Source organism: Protomyctophum parallelum (assembly GCF_964188405.1).
Source record: "Protomyctophum parallelum genome assembly, chromosome: 7".
NCBI classification, from domain to species: domain Eukaryota; kingdom Metazoa; phylum Chordata; class Actinopteri; order Myctophiformes; family Myctophidae; genus Protomyctophum; species Protomyctophum parallelum.
This window is the reverse complement of record NC_139705.1, coordinates 18719880-18745080: the sequence shown is the minus strand read 5'-3', so window position 1 is coordinate 18745080 and position 25201 is coordinate 18719880. Positions and strand designations below refer to the sequence as shown.

At 43.4% G+C, this 25201-nt stretch overlaps 2 protein-coding genes across 2 annotated transcripts in view; one reads left to right on the top strand and one right to left on the bottom strand.

The window, feature by feature from the left end:
• The window catches only part of mtcl2 (microtubule crosslinking factor 2), a 304621-nt gene that overhangs the window by 113549 nt on the left and 165871 nt on the right, over window positions 1–25201 (bottom strand). Inside the window, exon 2 of the mRNA XM_083769352.1 lies at window positions 1477–2833. Coding sequence (XP_083625478.1) covers window positions 1477–2439 — 963 coding nt within the window. The 5' untranslated portion in view covers window positions 2440–2833. The remainder of the gene's footprint in view (window positions 1–1476; window positions 2834–25201) is intronic.
• The window catches only part of LOC310861026 (oxysterol-binding protein-related protein 2-like), a 31730-nt gene continuing 28505 nt past the window's right edge, over window positions 21977–25201 (top strand). The window contains exon 1 of the mRNA XM_083768282.1: window positions 21977–22088. The gene's annotated coding sequence lies outside the window, so the exon portion shown is untranslated. The remainder of the gene's footprint in view (window positions 22089–25201) is intronic.

The following is a 25201-nucleotide window of genomic DNA, read 5'->3' as shown; positions in this document are numbered from 1 at the left end:
TTTTGGGAGCTGGAAACTTCCCAGTCCCAGTCCCAGTCAATGCATTTCTCGCTCCTAACAAAGGCTGTAAACGGGTGACCGATTGGGACGGATTTGACCGAACGGCGGACGTTGGATGTCTCGGGGGCACCTGTGAGGCTGCTATGGGCCATTTCGACTGGGATATGAGTTATGATTCAGTCCCTTTTGAGACATAACTGGAATGGCGCTGAGTCGGCTGAAAAGGACTTTGTAACGTTCTGCACAGCGACTTGCTCGCCTGACTGCTCGCTGTGCGGTGCCTCTTGTGGCTCAAGTCCGCAGGAGTGCGGAAGTGACCAGGACAGCGACAGTCCACGTCAAATGATTGCCGGTTGGTCACATTTGTCCCAAGAAGTAACTATAGGCCATTTTGGGTGTGAAAGTGTTTAGTCCCAGTTATGCCACCTATTTAAACACTAGAAGACCACCAAATCAGCCCAGTGTTTATGTCATATGGAGCAGGTTCTGTGGAAAAGGAGATACTGGAACGATTATACTGACACCCATTTACACAGCACACACTTATGCATGCACATGCAGTCACACACATCTATGAATGCAGATGCATGTGTGTGCACCACATTGATTACCAGTGATGTTGCAATGGTGGTGTTAAGTGTGATTGTGAGTGTGTGACTGTGTGCATGTGTAATCTTTGTGTGTGTGAAAGAGGAAGAGAGGGCGTGTGTGTGTGTGTGTGTGTGTGTGTGTGTGTGTGTGTGTGTGTGTGTGTGTGTGTGTGTGTGTGTGTGTGTGTGTGTGTGTGTGTGTGCAACTGTGTAATCCTAATCAATCACTGTGGGGAGTATAGTCTAGTAGTTGGAACATGCTAATGTTATTGATAATTTTGCCTTATAAATCACTCACCGAGAACACATGGATCTGTTTGCCTGCTGGTAGACCAATACAAGGATCTGCATCTGCAAACTTGTTGGTGTGTGTGTGTGTGTGTGTGTGTGTGTGTGTGTGTGTGTGTGTGTGTGTGTGTGTGTGTGTGTGTGTGTGTGTGTGTGTGTGTCACGCCCTGATAATAACATGTTTCTTGGAGTCACTACTAGTGGTAAGTATATTACACATTAGGAAATGAACTCACTGGAAACGGATAGTAAACTGAAACTCCACCATGTTTTGGCTACTTCACTTCCCATAGCTCAAATACGCCTATTACTATTATGTTCACAAGTTCACAACATAATTATTGTTTTTGCTTAATTCCAGGTGGGCTGCTGCAAAAACAGTATTCACACAATATGCAAGACTGCATGATATGTCTTAATTGGCTAATTAGCAGTGCTTCGCTGAACGCGGTTGAGTTATTTTCGCAGATAAGTAAGCCTGGGAGGCTGGGACCGAGGCTAGGTTGAGTTATGCATTCATCCCTATTTGTGTACACATGCCATGCACAGTTTTCACACATAGCAGCAGATAAAGATAACGTAGGCTCACGTTACTTACTTTTAGGTAATCGTTTTCAGATCTCAATTCCTCGATTTCCCTGCTAAACTCCTCGTGCATCCCATCCATAAACTCCTCTGTCGTGAGGTCGGAGAAAGCCAGTGATGTACTGGCAGGGACCCTGCTGTCAAACGAGGTGATAGAAGACCGTTCGTCGCCGGGAGAGACGCTGCCTTCCCCGGTGTCCGCTCCCAGGGACAGTCGGTTCTTCTCGTCTCTCTCCGGGGCGGAGGTCTTGGCAGCGGATAGCCGGCTTGATCTCTCCGCCGACACGCCATCCCTGGCCGGCTTCTCGCAGTCCAGCCCGCCGCACCGGCTGCTCCTCGACTCGGCATCGCTGCTGGCCGCGTCTGCGGAGAGCTTGTTTTCCTCCGAGGCGCAGTCAGACAGCTCGGAGCTGCTGTCGGTCGACGAGAGCTTCCCGGGAGCGCAACCGGAGTCTTTGGACAAGTCATCGGATGCAATACTGGCGTCCGAAACCTTTCTACGTCCGGTGTTCTTCGCCGCTTTCCCTCCCGAGCCCTTCAGGGACACAGTGGATGATTTGCCCGCTACTTTCCCACCTCCACCTTTCTCGTTCTTCGTGTCTTTCACGCCAACGCTGGCCGAAGTGCTGCGCCTGGAAGCGCGGCTACCCAGGTGGATGGCTCCCGGTTTGACGCTGAGGGTCGGGGTCCCAATCCCTCCCCGGATCTTGGTCAGCGACCACCCGGGTACATCCTTCGGTCTAGCTGGGGACGGTGCCCGGTTGATCTTTTTCTTCTTCTCGCCCGCAGGCTTGGCGGGGAATACCGGCGAGGGCTCGTTCGGTTGTTGTTGCTCGGGCATCGTCTGCCGGCTGTCCGAGCTCTCGGTCCCGCCTCCGCTTTCCATTTTCTGCCGTTGGTGAGGCACCCTCCGTTCCTTGGGCGAGGCGAAGAGGTGAGTCGGCGAATTATGGACATCAACCTTTGTTTTTGTCATTCATTCCGCTTTAACGACCACGAGAAAAACAGAAATGAAGCCTCCCTGCTTGTAAGGAAGGGAGGTAGAAGTTGTTTCGATAAACAACTGCAAAGCAGCTGAGGAAAGACTAGGGATCCTCCTCAGATATTCCACAATGAGCCGTATGCAACAGTGAAAGGAATGGGAATCCAGACTGCAAAGCCGCTGGATGCGGCTCGCTCTTCCACGTTGTGTTGTTGTTGTAATGTATGCCTTGTTTTTCGGAGGAAATAATGCCGGTTTGTGTTGATATAGGCTTCCTTCCTTCCTTCCCTGTCGCTTGGTCGCTCCACTTCTCCCTTTCTCTGTAATGAACGACTCGCCGGTCAGAGTTGTGAGTGAGAAGAGAACAGAGAGGTAGTGTGCTCTCTCTCTCTCTCTCCCTCCTCCCTCCTCCCTCCTTCCCTCATAGCAGCCCGGCAGCCCGCTATCTGAGCGGAGGGAGCGCATCCTTTCTTCTCTCTCCGCAGCTCTCTATCGCCACCACAGGCACAGACGCGTCACGCATGGAAAGCAACACAAGCAAGCTGGCCGCGAAATGAGGGATACTGAATGCACTTGAACGGTATGGCGTTGGCGTGTGTAGGCTACATTAAAAAAATACAACAGACCTTCCACAGAAATTAATAAAATAATAGTAATTGGTAATGGTGTGTATATATATATATATATATATATATATATATATATATAATTAAAAAAAAACATTCAGCAGAACTAGGCTTTAAAACAAAGTTTTGCAAACCTTTCTTTGAAGTTCTATTTTCAGTTTTGTTGCTTGTAGTGGAGGAGCAAATTGTTGCTGTCTCAGGTGAAATATATCTCTTATCCAGGGATTCCAAGTCCAAACTGTGGTGCACCCCCTGGGGTGTGCAAGCTGCTGGTTGTAAAAAATATTATCAACACATACATTTATCTGAACATTGATGTTTAACCAAACACATACCTCAGTCATTTCACATTTTCTTTTCAAACCGAGATGCTAGAAACATCTTAGGTTGAGTCTGTTGAGACTTGAGACCATGTGCAATCATGCATTTAATTATAAACAGGCTAAAGCCTATAATCACCCATCAGCTGACCAAATATTAAAATCAAACATCTTGCAACAGTACAGTCGCCTATTTGTGAGAATGTGTTGCCATGACGACATAGCTGGACCGCCTTGAGACCATAGAGAGAATTAATCAATAGCTTGATATTTGAACCTGCCATTTGGGCTTACGGTATGGCCTATGTAATGTACACATTCCCACAGACACGGTTGGTCCAATGGGACTCGCTTTCATACAATACCAGAGTTAATGTAACTCTGTGAGTTAAATAAATAGGACAGTATACTGTCCTTAATTATAGAACATTATTTTTATAAGAAGGAGCTGAAAAACAAGGTATTAATTGGCAGCCACCAGTCCTAATATTATGATAGGATGGGTAAATCTAGGGACACGACCGACACATGTGCAAATGTACTGTAGCACATAGACTAATACAACAACAAGGATGTGTTGTCCTTGAGAATTTTAATAGTTGTACGAAACTAATTAAAAAGCAATTCATGCATATTTCTCTTGAAATAAATTGATGTACTACTCTTGGTCCTCATGTAATCTCCTGTATATAATGACTATTACACAATTGTCTCCCTTAACAGAGCTATTCCCATCATCACTAATTCAACTAGTTTCCTCTTAGAGGTCAGTGTATCACTTGACAGTTGACACCATGTGGTACAGAGGGAATCTGTGTGTGTGTGTGTGTGTGTGTGTGTGTGTGTGTGTGTGTGTGTGTGTGTGTGTGTGTGTGTGTGTGTGTGTGCGTGCGTGCGTGCATGCGTGTGTGTGTGTGTGTGTGTGTGCGTGTGTGCGTGTGTGTGTGTGTGTGCGTTTGTGTCACGCGCATGTGGTGTGTTTGTGTGACTAACAAAGTGGTTGAGAGGCACATGGTCCATCTAATGTTACCATTCTCTCTTTCTCTCACATCCCCCTCCTTATTCAACTTTCATTTCATCCATCTTTTTTGGCCCCTTTCTATCCTCTCTCCACCCTCCATTCCTTTCTTTCTCTACCTCCCTCTCTCTAGTTGAAGCAGATGATCAGACAAATGGAGAAAATCATGAAGGTAATCTCGCCCCATATATATCTTTTTGAATACAACAAATAAAAGGGATTACCATGATCCCCTGAAGTCAAACTACAGAAAAAAAAGGCAAAGTATTTTTTTGATATCCTTAAAAATGTGTGAAATTTCTGCTTATGTGCATGTACCGTAGTGTTCCCTGTGTATCTCGAGATCGGTTGGATCATCGGTTGTTCAAAAAATATCTGCAGATCATGTCATCAACATGAAAGACTGGCCTGGACTCCATATGCTGGCATGGCTGACATGGAACTCCATCTATGGGGCGTAAAAAGGACACATTCAGAAATTATGCCTGTTCCCAATAGTCAGAGTAATCCAGAATGTTCATGGGTCGATCCCTCAAATTGCATCTATGTGTCATTGTACAAGACACAGAAACCCCTCACTGCTGCTCCTGCTCAAGCAGACCTTGCATGGCTGCCTGTGACACTGGTGTGTGCAAATGTATGAATATAATGCACATTGTAAAGTGCGTTTACCCTATTTTATGTTGAGATTAAAGTTCTAGTCTAATTGTTCACGGCTCAGTTCATTAACTTGTCACCTTCTTCCAATTAAAGTAATTAATTAATCCTTAAGGCTTCATTAACACATGAACAACCATTAACCCCCTAGATTGCCTTTGCTGGGCATGTCATAATAAGTGACCTTTCTGCAGAAGTAGTTGATCTACAAGCTCACAACAACTCGTCATGATGCTACGATGCGTTGTGAGCTTGTAGAGAATAGCTATTTTTGTGAAGTGAGTTTATGTAGAGGGAAAGAAGGAGTGGGCCTAGTATCGATCCCTGGGAGACACCAGTCAAAGAGAATAGTTTCCTTGACCTACTGGACTGGGAGTGTGCGTGCAAAGTTTACCACAGATTAGTCTAGTGGTGTTTGTTGTCCAAAGCGGGACCCTCCAGCAGACTTTGAAAGCAAAAATCTGCCTCCTGGTGGTATAACATAGCTAGGTATAACAGGCTGGTGGGCTAGGTATAACAGGCCGGTGTGAAACAATTCAGACGGAGGTTCTTCTTTGGCCTCCAGAGAGTGTATGTGCAATTAGGTTTCACACCGGTCGGCCTGGGCCATGGCACTGTGGCTGGCAATCCAGTCTGGCAGTGTGCCGTGGGTTCGACTCCCGATCCCGACGGCCTTTACTGCATGTCTTCCCCCTACCTACCCCCATTTCCTGTCAGCCTACTGTCTGTCCCTCCATAAAAAATACAAAATAAAGGTGAAAGCCACAAAAAAAACATAAAAAAAAAGAAAAAAGGTTTCACACCAGTCAGTCCAACCATGCCGGAGATTAGCTGCTCACAGAAATCTTCCTGTTATAGCGCCACCATGTGGCCGATAAAAAAAAACTAGACCGGTAGAGCACAGTCAGTAACGATGGAAGTTGGAGATCCATGCCCCACCCGGCTATGCAATATCCTGTTGTACCCGTGTCAGAGTACCTGTTCCACCCATCTGTCTGTGTCCCTTTTATGCCCATATATGAAAATGTCTGTATCTGTCTCTCTGTGTCCTTTATTCCTATATATGGAGTTCTGTGTCAGGCATGCCCAAATATAGCGTATGTATACAGACGTCAGAATGATGTCAGAACAGGCCAGCTCCATATGGACACTGGGCAGAGGCCGTTTTGGGGCGGTTCTGGACAACCGTGGGTCTGACCGACTTGACACCGGCCACTGCACCCCCTGCGGTGGTGTGGAACGCGTGTGTGTAATTCGAAGTCGGTGGGGTGAACGGTTCTCGAGTTACATGGATTACACACACACACACAGACAGAGACTTGGTGCATTTATAGATAGATTTAGGATGGAACTTCCTTGACCTAGTGGGAATGTGCATGCCAGACGCAAATCTGCCGGTGCAAAACAAAAATTGCCTTTGGCATATCCACGCAGCGTGATGGCCAGGTCAGGTTCATGGTTTGAGGCATTTTGTTCAAACTGTAGAAGCCAATCGTAGCCAATCAGGATGGAATATGAAAAATCGGACAGATCAGTCTCGATCACATGTCTGAGTAGTAGCTGGAGAGCACAGTTCCTTGCCAATTGGTCCAACGGTGCCTGAGGTGCCTGCTCACAGAGGGACGGACAGACACACTGACTGACACACGGATGGATGGATAAGGGCAAAAACAGAGTCTAGGCCTCATCTTTGGCCTGGCGGAAACAACGTTTTTATGTTAGGTAGGTAAATCCCCTCTATAACAGATTAATACCCATTACCCATGTTTTATCCTTTAGTATTTGGTGGATAACCTCACACACAGAGTACAGTAGATACACGCACGCGGGCACACACACACACACACACACACGTGCGCACGCGTACGCACACGCATGTATTGTGTACACACACACACACACACACACACACACACACAGGATTACATTATCACCATTGACCAGTGTTTATGTAACAACATTAGTATTCATGTTTCCTCTCAGGTCATTTGTCATATTATGCCGGGTCTTTGTCTGTATTTTGGCTTTTTGCCAGAAACAACCAATCATGCTGTTCCTATAACAGAACCGATAATAACGGTTCTGTTATAGGAACAGATTGGTTGTTTCATAATATTGATGATTGATTGATGATCATGATATTATTATGATCAGCTCTGATGGGATTGTCGTATTACAGAAACTCCAATAGAAAGAGTATAAAAAAGATACACAGATGCATTAACATTTATCATAATGTCTTGCCATAAATTAGCCAAACTGAATTACAATGGATAGTGCTCAATGGCAGAATGGATATTAATCATGCTTTCGATTGGCTCTGGAGTGGAAATACAAAATATATGTATTTGATTCACAGAACCAACCCAGTCTGTGGATATGTATGTTAATCGTATGGTGACCATCTTGAATTTACCAGAACAGAGAACCATCAGGAATGGTCTATGCACCGCAGTGCAAAGCAGCTCATGACGGAATAAATTAAAAATGGCTGCTGCAGTCTGTAGTGTCAGAATGGCATTCTCTGAATCATTCATGAGCAGCCAATCCAGTGTGGATGGATGCTGAAGAGGGGTGGCAAAATGGCATTCTTTGAATAATTGAGCAAGAATCTGTGTGGCATACAAAGAGTATATAACCTCATGGTGGCCCCTAAGAGGCACGTTACTGAGTCACGACTAATTTGCACTCATACAAACTTTACAAAACAATCATGTGCCTTATAATGGTGGTAAATTCCCATTTCTCAGCCATTTTGGGCAATGTTTATGCGACTTTATACTCACCAACAGAACTATTTGCATTATGCTATTTGATCAATGTTATGGTTTAGGCCCAGGTCCTGTATTGACCACGTGCTAGTATGTTAGGGTTAGGGTTACTTGTGTCTAAATGTGATATACCTGCATGTGCAAAATTGTTGTACTTGGCAAATTAAAGCTGGTTTTGTTTAAAAAAAAATATTTCCTTGCATATCTATCTACTGTCTACTTAAACTGACTTCTAGGTGACAGCACGATCTCCGATACTGTCCTCATTTCTAATGTTAACAGCTAATCAATAGAAGGATATATTGTACATTAAAGTTGAAAAATAATGCCATTGTAGTCTTATATGCAGTAATCATGTAGCCTGGTGAAACCACTCCCCCTGCTGGACAACATTTGCATTCTGCCAGAAGGGTGAGTCTGGTATCTCTCGGATAAGAGACGATGTACTCCGGACCAATTCTGTCCGGAGAGATATGCGGCTGTATGGGGAGACGTGAGACTTATGACATATTGAACCTGTGCCACAGCGCGAATGTAAACTCAACCTAACAAGACTACAACTCGAAATTATTATGGAGATTTTTGTCCCGCTGCTTCCGGGTTCATCGTTTCTGCTTGAGAGAGCCCAGATGCAGGCAGGAGGAGGGAACTTGTAAACTCAATACTGCCGCAATCTGGCAGAGTCAGGTGAGTAATCATGCAGATACTGGAAATAAAGGTAATGGGTCACACACCAAGACTGCATTTTAGTTTTTATTCTTGCATGATGGATCTAAGACAAACGTTTCAGCTATCCAGCCTTCATCAGTGTAAAGTAATCATGCAGATAAAAGTTTAGGACTTACAGGACTTAATTAAAAAGTATGGTCTTGAACTGCTCTACATGTAAATAAAGTGTCTGTGAGGCAACTTGTTAAGATTTGACACTTAAATTGCATAAAATTGACCTGATTGACTTCCAGGTCAATCCTCTGTTGCACGATCTCAAACCTTTTCATATTCTTAAAACACTCTTCAGCTCTTCATACATAATCCATATATAATTTATTGAGGGAGCTCTTCAACCTCGTGATGTCCTGGTCTCCTATTACTGCCCCATCAATGATAGACTCATACACCATAGTGACAGGCCTCCACTCGTATCATCACTCAGAGGAAGGACCACAGTGAAGGTCTATAATGTAATGTAGGATATATTCAGAGTCGGTTGGCTTCCTGGAGTTACTACCGTACATCAGTGTGTTATATAAGAGATCCAGCACATCACATCACAATGGCTACCCGTCACTGACTACGGTGACAGTAATGGACAGTATTGTGTTAAAGTAATCTCTCTCCTTCCATGTACTTCCCCAACTCTCTCCTCTCTCACCTGCAACTATGGCCTCTGTCAGTGATGTTCTGTCTGAAGAACACGTCCTCTGTTCAATCTGTTTGGATGTTTTTAACAAGCCTGTATCTTTGCATCACTAAATACTGGTACAGCAATGTCACCTGTCACTGACCCACTGTGTGCGTGCATGTGTGTGTGTGAATGAGTGAGTGAGTGAGTGAGAGAGAGAGAGAGAGGGAGAGAGAGAGTAAAGAGTCTATTTTCCCTAATATAAATGCACTTCATTCAGTCAGCCTGCCCAGAAAACACCACCCACTCCCCACTGCTCTTCCATGTTTTGTTGTTTTGTTTTTGTTGTGGGGGTGATTCTGCAAATTAATTCCTGTCAGTCTGTTAGTGTCGCGCAATCTGTGAACCTGTATGAAATGGTTGAAGTATATTATTTACACAAGGACTCTACTTTACTTGAGTATATTTTTCTGTTTACATCTAATTCCACAGCAACATGTGGTAAACTATTTTCCAGGTGATGCAGCATCATAAATGTGGGCATGGCATGATGTAATACAGCAGCCCATGTTTATATTATATATGGGTAGATCCAATATACTGTAGTCTACAGTAGTGGGTAATAAATCAATAAATATGCCTGCAAAGGCAGCTTTTATTGTGCTCACGCATTGTAGAATTATACAATAAGCATGTATAATGTGTTGGAACTATAGGACAGAGAGTGAGAGGGGGAGAGAGAGCGCATTGATCAGGGCAGCCAGTACACATTATTCACATTATACACAAAGCAAAGAGTTTCCACTGATAGGGAGTGCCAAAAATCTCCAAATCGTGTGATTGTAATTACAGCTAGGCACTATCCCTTTTTTTTTTTTTTGTACAGTGTACACTGTACAGTATGTGGACCATGGTGACATTGATCAATTCTTGATAAAAAGCTTCTAATATATTATTTAGGCCCCAAAATCTATAAATCTCACTATTACTATTACTACACACTTTTTTCACTTGAGCACCTGCTCCTCTAAATGTCTGTGCACGCCACTGTAATTACCATAGATTCACAAAAAGGCATATATCATAAACACAACATTCAATCATCCCCAAAATGGAATCGCCTGTTGAGGGTCTTAATAATAGAGCACATCTCCAAAAGCGCATTCACTTCTGCCCTTGGGTGCCACCATTCATCCATCCATACATCTTCAACCGCTTATCCGTAGTCGGGTCACTGGGGCAACAGCTCCACCAGAGCACTCCAGACTTCCCTCTCCAGAGCAACATTAGTAACTTCCTCCTGGGGGATCCCGAGGCGTTCCATTGAGTCGATGTAATCCTTCTATCTGATCCTTGGTCTGCCCCGGGGTCTCCTCCCAGTGGGACGTGCCTCGAGGACCTCCCTAGGGAGACGCTCGAGAGGCATCCTAACCAGATGCTTTCTCTTGAGAGAAGTCTCTCTCGTGTGACTGAACTCCTAACCCTATCTCTAAGGGAGATGCCAGCCACCCGTCGGAGAAAACTCATTTCGGCAGCTTGTATTCGCGACCTTATTCTTTCGGTCATCTCTCCATCACCCACACTTCATGACCATAGGTGAGAGGAATGCACATTTCGAGCAAATTTGTTTTATTTTTATTACTATTTCTAGGTGGAAGATTTTGTCAAATGCACCATCTGTTTTGGTTTGGACAATCCACAGTGAGACTAAACTTTCTCATGGGGTGCCAGGCAGGCAGACAGCCAATCTGTCAGTAAACCGGCCAAAATCCATAATGCAGTCGCCTTGGGTGCAATTCTGGCGAACTCTGAGCTGTCTCTATACCTGGTATTCCTAAATGTAAACTCGGTAAACTATGCTTAAACCAAACCTTATTCCTGAATCCTAACCTTAACCTTGGTAAAACGGTGTCAAAACCTAACCCTATTCCTAAACTTAAGCTCAGTAAAACTATCCTGACCTATCCTCAGTAAAACACTGAGCAGTCGGCGGAAAGAAATGAGGGCAAGGGTGTTTTGAGGCGAGCATTCCGTTTAACAACCAGCCAGTCAGTAGTGACTAGACCAACCAGCCAGTCAGTCAGTAGTGACTAGACCAACCAGCCAGTCAGTCAGTAGTGACTAGACCAACCAGCCAGTCAGTCAGTAGTGACTAGACCAACCAGCCAGTCAGTCAGTAGTGACTAGACCAACCAGCCAGTCAGTCAGTAGTGACTAGACCAACCAGCCAGTCAGTCAGTAGTGACTAGACCAACCAGCCAGTCAGTCAGTAGTGACTAGACCAGGGGTGTCGAACTCAACTTGGGGCGAGGGCCGCATTGGTCAAAAGGTCACTTGATGGGGGCCACAACCAGTTGCGCACGCATGCTCGATGTCTCAGTCAGTCACTGCTATAATATCTATCTATCTATCTATCTATCTATCTATCTATCTATCTATCTATTTATCTATGTATGTATGCTCAGACCCAGCCAGCAAGCCACACACATAGTGCTCAGACCCAGCCAGCCAGCAAGCCGCACACATAGTGCTCAGACCCAGCCAGCCACACACATAGCTCCGTAAGGGAGTGGTTGCACTTGGATAACCTGATTTGGATATGATCTGATGCAGGACAATGTCACTATGACAGAAAGAGAAGATGGGTCTGGCCACATTCATTCACCCCATAATCTCAGACAGTGGAACTAGACCAACCAGCCAGCCAACCAGCAAATAAACAAATCAGCCAGACACAGGTTGCTGTCCAGCAAACCAGCCAACCAGGCTGCAAAGGTATCAGTCAACTAACTGCATGCCAGTCATCATACAGCCTGGGATGGAAGAAGATCAGAGGCAGAGGTGTGTGTGTGCAATCGTGCGTGCGTACGTACGTGCGTGCGTGCGTGTTGTATCTATCCATGCTGGGAGAAACAAAGCTCTCAAAAAGGCTTTCAATTAAAATGCTTGACAAATTAATTTGTTTCATGAAGCCAATAACACTACATTTTCTCCATGGCCAGTGATTTTCTATAAAACTATGAAAATTATACATTTGTCTTTTAAATGTATATTGGACAGATATTTTCTTTCTTTTCTCTGCTACTCTGTGGAAATTGTGTAAAACATATTTATTTTAAAAAGAACGATGGCATCTGTCATTGTTCTGCCACATAGTGGTTATAAGTAGAGTGTATGTCTGCTGGTCCAGGGACAGAACTCACCACATAGTGGTTATAAGTACAGTGTATGTCTGCTGGTCCACAGACAGAACTCACCACATAGTGGTTATAAGTACAGTGTATGTCTGCTGGTCCACAGACAGAACTCACCACATAGTGGTTATACAGTACGTACAGTGTATGTCTGCTGGTCCAGGGACAGAACTCACCACATAGTGGTTATAAGTAGAGCGTATGTCTGCTGGTCCACAGACAGAACTCACCACATAGTGGTTATAAGTAGAGCGTATGTCTGCTGGTCCACAGACAGAACTCACCACATAGTGGTTATAAGTAGAGCGTATGTCTGCTGGTCCAGGGACAGAACTCACCACATAGTGGTTATAAGTACAGTGTATGTCTGCTGGTCCAGGGACAGAACTCACCACATAGTGGTTATAAGTAGAGCGTATGTCTGCTGGTCCAGGGACAGAACTCACCACATAGTGGTTATAAGTAGAGCGTATGTCTGCTGGTCCAGGGACAGAACTCATAGTGGTTATAAGTACAGTGTATGTCTGCTGGTCCAGGGACAGAACTCATAGTGGTTACTGGTTATAAGTACACAGTGTATGTCTGCTGGTCCAGGGACAGAACTCATAGTGGTTACTGGTTATAAGTACACAGTGTATGTCTGCTGGTCCAGGGACAGAACTCACAAAATCTTTCCTCTAGCTCCCCTGTCGCCCTCCTACACAGTAAAATGTAAAAGGTGTATACAAACTGTCAAGAGTAAAGAAAATTGATAAATTAACACAGGTGATTTAACTTTCTGTCCTTCTCAATGATGAAAAGCAACAATTACAGAGGATAATAGTTAGTAAATTTCAGTCAGTGCATGTCCCCTAATGGCTTCTACTGTAGACCACATCCAGCCAGGATGCACTCATTAACAGTGAGGACATTTCACTAATTATCAGAGAAAAACACCCTGGCATGATTTCCAGTCTATGTTGCAGAGACAAAGAGAAGCGCCTAACGATAAATGGAAACTTGCTGTCCTTGCAAGTTATATTTGGTTCAATAATTGGTAAGCAGTCAACCACTGTGTGTGTGTGTGTGTGTGTGTGTGTGTGTGTGTGTGTGTGTGTGTGTGTGTGTGTGTGTGTGTGTGTGTGTGTGTGTGTGTGTGTGTGTGTGTGTCACAGTGTGTGTGTGCGTTTGAGTGAAATAATGTTGAGTGTGTGACTGATAGTGTGTGCACAACTGCGCATGGATGAGATTGCATGTGTCTGTGAGAGATTGTATATAATGACTAGCTTACATCAGCAACGCCACTGGTAAACCTTTCCGGTCGTACGTCGACATGAACAGAAAGTCATTTCCACTATCATTAACTCTTTGGGCTGTGTCCTGCTCTGTTTGAACTGAAGTATGAGTTTCAGCTTATCTGTAAAACGTCATCCCCATCCCAACCACCTGAAGGCGCCACAGATTTGTAAAGCCAAAAAACATGCATGCTGTGCACACACACACACACACACACACACACACACACACACACACACACACACACACACACACACACACACGCACACACACACACACACACACACACGCAGTTCATTTCTGCTTCAATTTGCACTTTCTGTTTGTATTGGCTGTGTATTACAGTTTTTCCACGATTGTTAACACACCTTTTTCAAAACAAAAACCGCTTTTTCAAAACTGCACATGTGTTTTCATTTGGTACACACAGCCATATTTTCAAATGACACACACATACCATTCATTGAGTACACACAACTAGCATTTGGCTACACACTACCAAGCATTTACAGCACAATTAAGTGAAAATTGAAAACACAATCGAAAACACAATCATAGAAATGGAACGACTGGAGAATGAGCCATTTCTCCTTTTTTGTAAAATGACTCCGTGTAGGCCTACTTTTTCATAGTCAAACATAAAAGACTATTGTGGTGGCTCAGGGGTAGAGTGCCTGGATGGTAACCGTAAGGTTGCCAGTTCGAACCCGGGCTCCCCCAGAGTTACTGTCGAAGTGTCCTTGAGCAAGACACTGAACCCCTAATTGCTCCTGATGTGCTAGTTGGTGCCTTGCATGGTTTCCGCTGCCATCGGTGTATGAATGTGTGTGTGAATGGGTGAATGTAATGCACAATCTCTGTAAAGCGCCTTGGATAAAGGCGCTATATAAATGCACCATTTATAAAACAGCACACAAATATGCAGCCTTTTTTTTTTTTACTGTAAACCAGCCTGCTCAAAGCCGGCTCCTCAATAGGATTCAGGAAAGGAGAATAAGGTGGAAGGAATAGAACAGAACATTTTTCTAATTATGCCAGCAACTGTGTAGTACTAGTGGCTGAGAATGGGTTCTCAGCTGGTTCTCTGGCCAGCCTCGCTCATGGTCAAAGAGTATAATGATCAAAACAAGATTAGACTTGAGTGGTGCTGTGAAGGAAATGGACCAGGACTGTTAATCAGACGTCTTAATAAAGGGGTCTTAGTGTGATTTAACAAGAAGAAAACCCACACCCTACTGTGGGAAAAACACTTCTTGACATGTTTGTTTGGAACACTTTAGAGCCAGCCAAGTCTTCTAAGGACTGTTTGTTTAGAGCACTTAAGTAATGACGTAAAACATTTGCCAGCCAAGTCTGGACATTAATATTTGTTTAGGGCTTAGGGCACTAAGTGACGACGTAAGACGTCATGTGGTCGGTATAAATATAGTGGGAGCCCCTCACTTCACACAAGTGTTTATTATTTAAAGCTGAAAGGGCAGAGATTTGATTACATCTCCCCTCTCCCTATCAATCTCAAGCCTCGTGGAGGAGTACAAATGACAATGTGACAAATCAAGGCTGGAAATTACTCTCACAGAATCCCGGTGCTGCTCCAACCCTAGCAACAGGGAGGAAATGGAAACCACCTGCAGCAGTGGTGGCAAAGACCCGCCTCGGACACCGGGAGATAGTGGGGCACGTCCAACATGGCAGAGGGGGACTTGGTTTGGAAGCAAGTTCAAGCAACACCCGCATGGCTACAGCAACCAAACTACTCCTGAAGGAAGTAGTGATCAGAGGGCAGGCCCCACGGAAGGCAATCAAAGAACATGAAGTAGTGATCAGAGGGCAGGCCCCACGGAAGGCAATCAAAGAACATGAAGTAGTGATCAGAGGGCAGGCCCCACGGAAGGCAACCAAAGAACATGCCAATGGAGCAGAATGCAGCAGTCACTGGCTGTGGACGGAACATGGGCTGCCAAATGACCACATGGTGCCACCGTGCGACACACACCCAGGTCTGATCAACCTGTGGTGGGCCAAGCTCGGCAGAGGGTGTCTTGTGATAAATGGCTGGTGTGTACTGGCGGCAGCACGTGATCACTGCCAAATCCCACCCCACCCAAGAGGACATCAGATGCATCTGATGCTGATCATGATGCATATACTTATATTATTATTATATTCTTTTTGATGAGCCCTCATATTTACAATATAATATTTATATTCATGAGTAGGCCATGGGAGGGTACATAATTAACATGACTCTACACTCACAGCAAAAACATCCTGAGTTTAAATCCCCCTGGGGGTTTGAGGCCTTTCTGTGTGGAGTTTGCATGTTCTCCCGCTTGGGGTTTCTCTATCATGCAGGTTTCCTTCCTCCAAAAGACATGATAGTTAGGCACTTGCTCCTGCCAAAATACACTGGTCTAGTAGTGCAGATGACGGGCACTGGAGAATTACTGCCCATAATGGTTAGGATGGGACGATGGGTTAAATGCTGAGGACAAATTCCAGGTGTACTTTAACCTCATGAATTCCAGCATTCATATTATGGAGGGAACATTAGCCCAAAAATAGCCAATCTACAAGCTTGTATTGGCCAAGAGCCAACTCAGGTCCAAATGATTAAGTCTAGCAGGTTTAAGTGGTTGACTTAACTTAAACTGTTGGATGTGTTTGTTTTATTTTAAACACAAAAAACGGATTCTTATTTTTTATTTTACTTTGAATGTACATTTCAAGGGTTTGGCAATACAATGTCACTTCTGTCATTACAATAAACTATTGAAACAGATCAGGCTAACATTGTGACTGTAATAACCATAATGTATGGCTGTCTTAATCTGGTTAATGTCATCTCTGGTGGTGAACAGGGAGCTAGCTCACCATAATACCCAGAAGTCATAACACAGGCGTACTTCCCCCTTGGGTTTTATTGCTGAAGAATTAACACTGAAGGTTGTTGGGTCATTTGACCATAAGTCTAGTTGAGCTGTCAGCCCAGTGATTTTTATTAAACCACAATTCCATTTGAAGAATGGAGACAATTTTGCAGTTTGGGATGAAAAATACTAGCCAGTATAGCCACAGCTGAACTGGATGAAATGTGATATTTGCAGATTTTTCCATTTAATATGTAGTTTTAAAGCCATAACTCAGAACCCCAAACACCTACTGTAGTACATGTCGACACAATGAGCTATTTGCTTTGGTGTTCAAACCACGTTGCACTAATTAATTATAGTCCTTTGTTTCCACTTTTCAAACTACTTGCTATGTAAAAACGTGATCAGACTGCAATTACAAGACAATCTGTGAGAGTTGCATAGGAAATGTGTCTTCCTAGTGCAGCAGAGTGTCTCCCGTGGCCTGTGTGAACAGCAATAACAAGCTGCTTCCTCCTGCTCAGAGGTTGGCCTACATAAGCATTATAACGATGTCAACACATAGACCTCCTGCAGAGACCGCTGTGTCTCCAGAGGGTTCACACTGTGTGTGTGTGTGTGTGTGTGTGTGTGTGAGAGAGAGAGAGAGAGAGAGTTGTGTGACATTCTTATAAACTATGTGTGGTGTAGTCACTGTTATTTTATCCTCGTGAGAGGAGCAGAAGATGAGACAAACTATGTTTATTTTTTACTGTCTATAAGTGAAGATATTTGACCTGCATTCACTTTGAAAATGGACCAGAACACTTTAGCAATAGTTACAATTAAGGATAGGTGAGTGTTAAAGGGCTAAAGGCTAGAAGACTAGAACACATATTTAATACTTCAGTGTTACATAGCAAAAATAGATGATCTATAAGATCACAACGCATCCAGGTGTATATGTGCCATTTTCACTATTGTTCTTATTTTATTATTTTTTCACCTATAATGACATGCCCAAAATTGGATAAGGTTGAAAGCTATTAACATTATTTAGTTTTAATGTTTAACAAAGTAAAATAAAGATGAAATTCTGTTTCAGAGCAGTAAACAGAATAGAATAGAACTTAGAATAGAGCTACTGTCCACATGTGGATATTGTCACATCCAGGCCTGGAATTTCATCCTTTTAGGGGCAAGGCCACTTGTCCTTTAGTGTGGTCAACTTTTTGAGGGCACAAGGCCGAGTGCCAGGGCATGAAGGCCATCAATTAAAACAATTATTTTAAGTCCCTCACATCACTTTAACATACCATCAGCCTCCAGTAAACATTTCTTAAAAACGTGTGAAAATGGAAGTAATTCAGATTAGGAATTCAATACGTGCCAGTGTACTGATTATAGTACAGTTTGAAGTCAAATTCACTAAGGAACAGGGGTTCAAATTAGATAGAATGGTATTTAATTATGGTCTGTATCCCCATCTAGTGGTGAGTTGTGGAATGGCCAGTCAGGGCACTGCAGTGCAGGGTCATGAAGGGGGTTTGATGAATTGAATACTTGGTTTGCATAGACAAGCACAGGCAAGTACAGTACAACACAAGGTCTGCTAAAAGGACAAGTACAGTACAACACAAGATCTGCTAAAAGGACAAGTACAGTACAACACAAGTTCTGCTAAAAGGACAAGTACAGTACAACACAAGGTCTGCTAAAAGGACAAGTACAGTACAACACAAGGTCTGCTAAAAGGACAAGTACAGTACAACACAAGGTCTGCTAAAAGGACAAGTACAGTACAACACAAGGTCTGCTAAAAGGACAAGTACAGTACAACACAAGGTCTGCTAAAAGGACAAGTACAGTACAACACAAGGTCTGCTAAAAGGACAAGTACAGTACAACACAAGGTCTGCTAAAAGGACAAGTACAGTACAACACAAGGTCTGCTAAAAGGACAAGTACAGTACAACACAAGGTCTGCTAAAAGGACAAGTACAGTACAACACAAGGTCTGCTAAAAGGATTTATCAAAGAAAGCCAGTTTCCATTGGGGCCCTTTTACTAGATTTAGATTCATCGAGAGGTGCATCATAAACCGACACTGCATGGAAAAACAACTTAACTACACAACAGTACTTCATCGAGAAATGCTCCTTTTGTTCATGTATTAACATGAGGGCAAACATGAGGGCAAAAAACCCCAAAAAAGAAAACGTTTTTTATGCCAACACAGCAGCTTAGCACTTGGCACAATTAATGCTGTGCCTGGACTAATGGCACCAAGAGGCCGAAAGAAAGATACATATTTATCTAGCTTTTCCCCCTGAGGTGCAAGATAGTGTAAATTAGTGTTCACTTTCTTGCTGACTCACGCTGATGATGAAGTTGTAGAATCCGTTTCACTGCACAGTAAACTCTGAGAGTGTTAAATTAACATTCAGGATTTTACTGGGTGTGAAATGTTCTATTTAATGTAACGTGCTTTATATGCACATAGGCCGAGAACAATGTTGCTAATGCATCAAAATATAATAAAAGGTTGTCTGACACCCCCATCACTCTGAGGACACAATGGCACCAGTAATTGTGGTCGATGTTGCTGGGTTAGCTCAGTCGTTTGCCAATGGTACAGTTAACCACTATACTGTAAATAGATTCCTTGTGAGTGTGAGTGTGAGTGTGTGTGTGTGTGTGTGTGTGTGTGTGTGTGTGTGTGTGTGTGTGTGTGTGTGTGTGTGTGTGTGTGTGTGTGTGTGTGTGTGTGTGAACTACACCTCCAGGCCTACTCAATTTGCAAGTATTATTTGATCCCAGAGTTTGCTTGATGTAAGCCACGGCTGTCTACAATTGTAAACTACAAATGTGTATGACTATGTATGTATGTATGTATTGCGTGCGTGCGTGCATGCGTGCGGAAGCGTGAATGTGTGCATGTGTTCATGCGTGCACGTGTGTGTTTGGACAAGCAGAACTTTGTCTACTGTTAGGAGCTTGAATGGAGACCATTCTGTCCTCCCCTGTTCTCCCCCCACCTCCTCTCCTCTGTTCTCTAATTCATTCTTCTCATCACACAATAAAACAACTGTTATGTAACTGGGGAAGAGGTCTGCATGTCTGACCAACCCTCCCCACTTCTCAGCTGACAAGCATCATTAACAAGATTGCACTCGGTCAAGTACTGACCTCCGCCAAGGCCTACAAATCTGCCCAGTTTGCGTATTTGAAAGTTTGGCCTGTTGGTGGCGCAAGAGGAATGTTCATGGGATCAACAAAATCATTCCTTCCTCTTGCATGAGTAGAATGAGTACAATTTATGTGCAACCTGGACATAATTTTCTGAGAAATGTCGGTCAGACAGGTGCAGAGAAAACACAACATCCTTGGCAAAGATAAGTACAGAACAGTAAAATTCTGAAATACTTCAGACTCAAATTCAGAATACATTTTTCAGTACAAGTATCAGTCTCATTATGATAATGTTACTGTTTATCTTGTACTCGTTTAGCCATCTCTTCCTGTCTCAGAATTTCTCTCTCTCTTTCTCAATTTCCTCTGTCATCTCCATGTTCTTTCTGGGCATATAGTGTCAAGTTTGTGCTGTTACAGTACAGTGACACAGTAATAAAGGGAGCATTCCCATGCATACACAGAAATGGAGAGGGGGGGGGGGCAAACTTGATTCTATGCACATTATGCAGTCAGGTTACATGCAAAGCATCTGCTTCTAGTCATGCTCAGGTTGTTTCGTAAAAACAGACAGCTGCATCAGCCATATCAATGACTGACTTCTTCCATTACTGATGAGAAAGATAATACACTGGGGAAGTTATCTCATTTTGACAAGACCTGAAAGCAACACTTGCAACAGAGCTATAGTTGCCTTTATTGTGACTCATGCTGTTTCAAAGTGACAACAACTCATACAAAATGATCTGGTACATAACTGGTACAATATATGTGGTTATTTTTAAGAGTGGAGGTGTTTCAATTCATCAGTAATATACGATTCAATAGAATACATATTGGTAGAAAAAGCTGTAGCATCAACAGAGAAATGACTGGGTGGGGGCAGGGGGATGCTATACTACGAATGTGTTCAAGGAGTTAAACAATGCTCACTGTTTGCTAACACATTAGGCCTATATGGTGGCAGCATAGTAGAATGCATTTTCTCTATGTTTGAGCCTAATTGTGGGGGAACAGGGTCAGTTGATCTCCTTTAAGTGTGCCCATGAGCATCACTGACTCATCTAGAGGAGTTCATATTGACAGGTAGACAGGTTTAGCCCAAGGAGTGTTTTTTGTGCAAAACTAATGCTTGGAATGGATTCAGAATCATGAAAAAACCCTAGTTTCATATATCACATGCTACTTAAAGAATTATGAAATGTTGACTTTTTGGCCTTATATAGGATGTTATGGGTATGGTCACATATTATGCTAATAACTCAATTTCCCACAGGAGTTGAATTTCAAACTTTTAGTACATGTTATTAAACACATTTAGAAACACATTGGTGAAGAAATCTCTTGGTAACGATTTAGTTCCCAGATTTTCATAGATTTCTCTTACTATATAGGCCCTATCTGGGCAATGCTGCTCTGAGCAGACTCATTTTTCATGTGACCAAGATGTGTCTCACGGTGTATTAAATATATACAACATTTAGCCTAGGCTATGAATTAATGGAGAGATGTTATGGTTGTTTGATTTGGTTATGACATTAGTGTTCTACAGAAACATTAAAAGAAAATCTACTTTTAAGGCGTCAACTGTGGAGCTCGGGTCGAGATGTAACAAGAATGACAAGTGTATGATTTGTCTATGTCTTCTATTCATTTGACCTGTCCTGGATGGTACCTATATACTCTAAGGATGGTACACGCTGTTCCATTCCTTTACCTGTATAGCGCGGTGGTGGGAGTTGGTCCGTTGTCTGTTCGCTAACACATGATTGGTTACTTGTCATGCCGCCCCAAATCTAGATCCCATGTTTCGGGGGGGATGGTCACGCAATGATTGGCTTGTTGGTTGCAAGAACATGCATGGCATGCTAATATTTTGTATGTGTCCAGTAGAGGCCTATATGTCTATGGGCCTACTATGCACCCTACTCTACATAGTTACTCAGTAACTATGTAGAGTAGACGTCGTGATTTGCATGTGTCATTTTACAACAAACCATTCTCTCAGTCTCTTTACTGACCTTGTTATGTTTCTGAGTCTCTGTTTCTGTCAGCCACATGATACATAATGAATGAAGTGAATGAGGCGTTCTGAATGAACCGGAGCCTGGAGCCATGGAGCTATAAGACCGGAGCACACGGTGCCGCGCGCCGAAAATAGCCGATTCTCTTCGAGGAGAAGTATTCACGAGTACGAGCCAGGCACTTGGCAACCAACCAGCCAATCAAAGCGCGTCAGAACACCCCTCGGGCTATGGGATATGGACGTTGCCGATACCGCCCCCCCTGCCAGCTACTTCCGTCTCTGTGTCAACAACATCAGAGGTTCATAACCATCTCATCTTCTCTTCTTGACCTGTCAGCACATTATTATTGCACATCACACAGCTACCACGGTAAGGACGTTGTGCTCTTCTACAGATGATGGGGGTATTTATTTAACTGAGCCCGTTGATCGTGTTTTGCAAGGTCGTTAAAACGTGCTTTTTGAAGAACCTAGGGGCTGTAGTTCCACTATAGCTTTGTTAGCATCCCTTTTTTGTAGCCCGCCTGCTAACGTTCGAGCTGTCAAAAAGATCCCATCAGAGAGATCCTCATCTTGACAATGAAAGCTTTGGCATCTATAAAGGAGACAAGCTGTGTGATGGATGGTATGATATCACAAAGCGCCTCGGAGTGAGATTCGATCTGTGTTTTTGCCCTCTCACCGAAAGCACACTGCCAATGTCAAGGCGTGCGTGATATATACAGTATATCGATTAGTCCAGAAGCTAGATGGTTCTATGCTGCTAACGTTAGTGAGCGCCAAATGCACAGAAAGAGATGTATGGTGGTGGCATCAGCAAAACGATGTAGAGGTAGTAGTTATATCTACTACTATATAGGAATTATAGGATCTGTTAATCGAGATCTAGCTTTGTCAGTTATGTGATCCAGTCTGATTCATATGCTGTTCGTTTCCCTGCATTGTACGTGTCGCGATATAAGAATGTCTTTATTAGTATTAATTCCAAGACATACAGTGTTAAAGAGCCTTGTCACAGAGACAGACGGGTGACGTGTGTGTGTGTGTGTGTGTGTGTGTGTGTGTGTGTGTGTGTTACTGTGTATGTGTGTATGTGTGTGCGTGTGCGTGCGCGCGCGCGTGAGGAGATGTGAGGGCGTTGCTGCAATGGAGGAACTGTGCACAATATCTCTAGCATTCCCATCACACAAAGTTTGTAAAAGGGGCTATTATCAGAATATCAGTACTCCTGCGGTTACCGCATTACCGTGGTACTCTACGTAACCACCGAAAAGCGATGACAGTTTCACCGCTTGTTTTTTTGTGAACATGCCATCCAAGACAAGAACTGTGGATGATGGACCCATTAAGTTAAGGCAAATGAAGGACAAGTATTTGAAGTATGGGTGTGCATTGTGATATGTGACTAGATATTGTCTGGGCTTTTGGGTATCATAATGCCTACCGTTATAATTCCATTATCATATATACATTTATATTACATTACTGCTAAATTATCAAAAATCAAAGAAGCACTAATTAATATCAATGTCTTGTGTAAAAAAAGAAAGTTGTCCACATCATCCAGTCCCCTATAAGATGTAATGTAATAATCATTTCATTGTCAGGTGTCCAGTTGTTAAATATATAGATAATACCATTTAATGGTGATTACCATGATGGTTTGAATGGCTTTCCCTGAGGTGGAAAAAAAGCAATACTGCAGTCTGCAGCAGCTCTACTTTTAACAGTAGTACTGATGCTCAGTCTATTGTGGCGCTATCAGCTTCTATCTTCATCATGGTTCAGGCTTACAAAGATAAGAGCAGGGAATGTTCCCATGCCTGTTTGTCCCCTTAATGTCTCTACAACAACAGACTACTGAAAAAGATACAATACGTTTCTCTGTCTTAAAGGTTATTAGCAGGACATTGGCACCATGAAACAGAAAGATGTTCTCTAGGAAAAATGCATCGATCGTAGGGTGCCTTGGTGGGTGAACCAATTAATGTGCTGCTATCTCTTAAGTTCCAGTCTGGCTCAAGAGCTTGTCTTGCATGTTGTATTTATTTCCTCTCCAGAACAGAATTACCTGTTTAACACTTGGGAACACGCTATGGGAATAAGGTTACAGAGGAGCAGATAATTGCCTTCGTATCATTTGGCCACTTTGAAAATGTCATTGACATTTAGCTATTGTGCCCAAACTAAATAACAAGACTGTTCATCATTTAATTATTTATCGAGGCTACATCTCATTATTTGAGATGCACGGCATGAAACCCATACTCTGAACACCGCAACGTGAAGCCGTATTGGCGGCATAGTCTGAACGCCACAATGTGAAGCTGTGAGCTGAGGCACATGAACTGATTATAGCTGTTCATAAACGAGAGCTTGCTGTAGCAGGCAATTACGACTGGGTCATTCTTGTTTGTTAAACGTGCAGACCCATAAGTCTGACATAGTGTTAGTAATCGGTCGGACTAACGGGAGGTCGGAACAATGACATGTTAGTTGTTACCATTAAACGTTGGCCGTGATAAACTTATACCCCAAGGCATCGAGATACAATTCAGTATTCAGTGTCCAAAACTGTCCATGTGTCGGTTATGGTGAGCGTCATCCACATAAATAAGTGACTTAGTGGCAGTGGCTTAGGGGAGTGGCCGCTTGGGAACTGGAAGGTTCTCAGTTCAAGCCCAGTCTCTAAAGGCGCTATATAAATGCACCATTTACATTAAAATGTATAACTGGGGTGCACGTGCATACTTAGTTTAGACTAGTCATTGGTTAGACATGGGTTAGGTTTAGGTGTGCTGCCATGTGGGAGGTTAGGGTGAGGGTTTGAGATAGGTTGTAGTTGTAGGACTAATGACTGGTCTAACCAATGACTAGTCTAAACTAAGTACTGCACCCGTATAACTCCATATGAAGTTCTATTCCTTCACAACGGATGAAACTGTTCCCTTTTGAAATATTAGCTAATAATACTTACTCCCCTGGTGTCTTAATTAATTGCCTCCTAGTTAGTTTCTACGGCAACATGCTCCACTATAGTAATAGTAACAACTCACAGCACGGTGTGTGTGTGTGTGTGTGTGTGTGTGTGTGTGTGTGTGTGTGTGTGTGTGTGTGTGTGTGTGTGTGTGTGTGTGTGTGTGTGTGCACTGTGTGGGGGGGTTGTTGGCTGTACTTTTGACTCGAGTTTAGAGGAAGCCTTCCTTACTAAACAAGTAAATTGTGAGGTTGTCCAAGTGCAAAAGCTGCATGCAACATAGTCAACCTCCTGCATTATAGGCAGTCGCTGTATTTGGAGGAGAAGGTGATTCCTATATCGATAATTTTCCCAGTGTTGGCAGATGGAAGTGTATGACTTAGGGCCGATTCATACTCTTATTTTACCGCTGTAGTGCCGCCGCCCCCCTCAAATGACGTCACATTGTAGGCTCTACAGAGCCGAACCGACTTTTATTCGGCTCTAAAATAGGAGTATGAATCGCG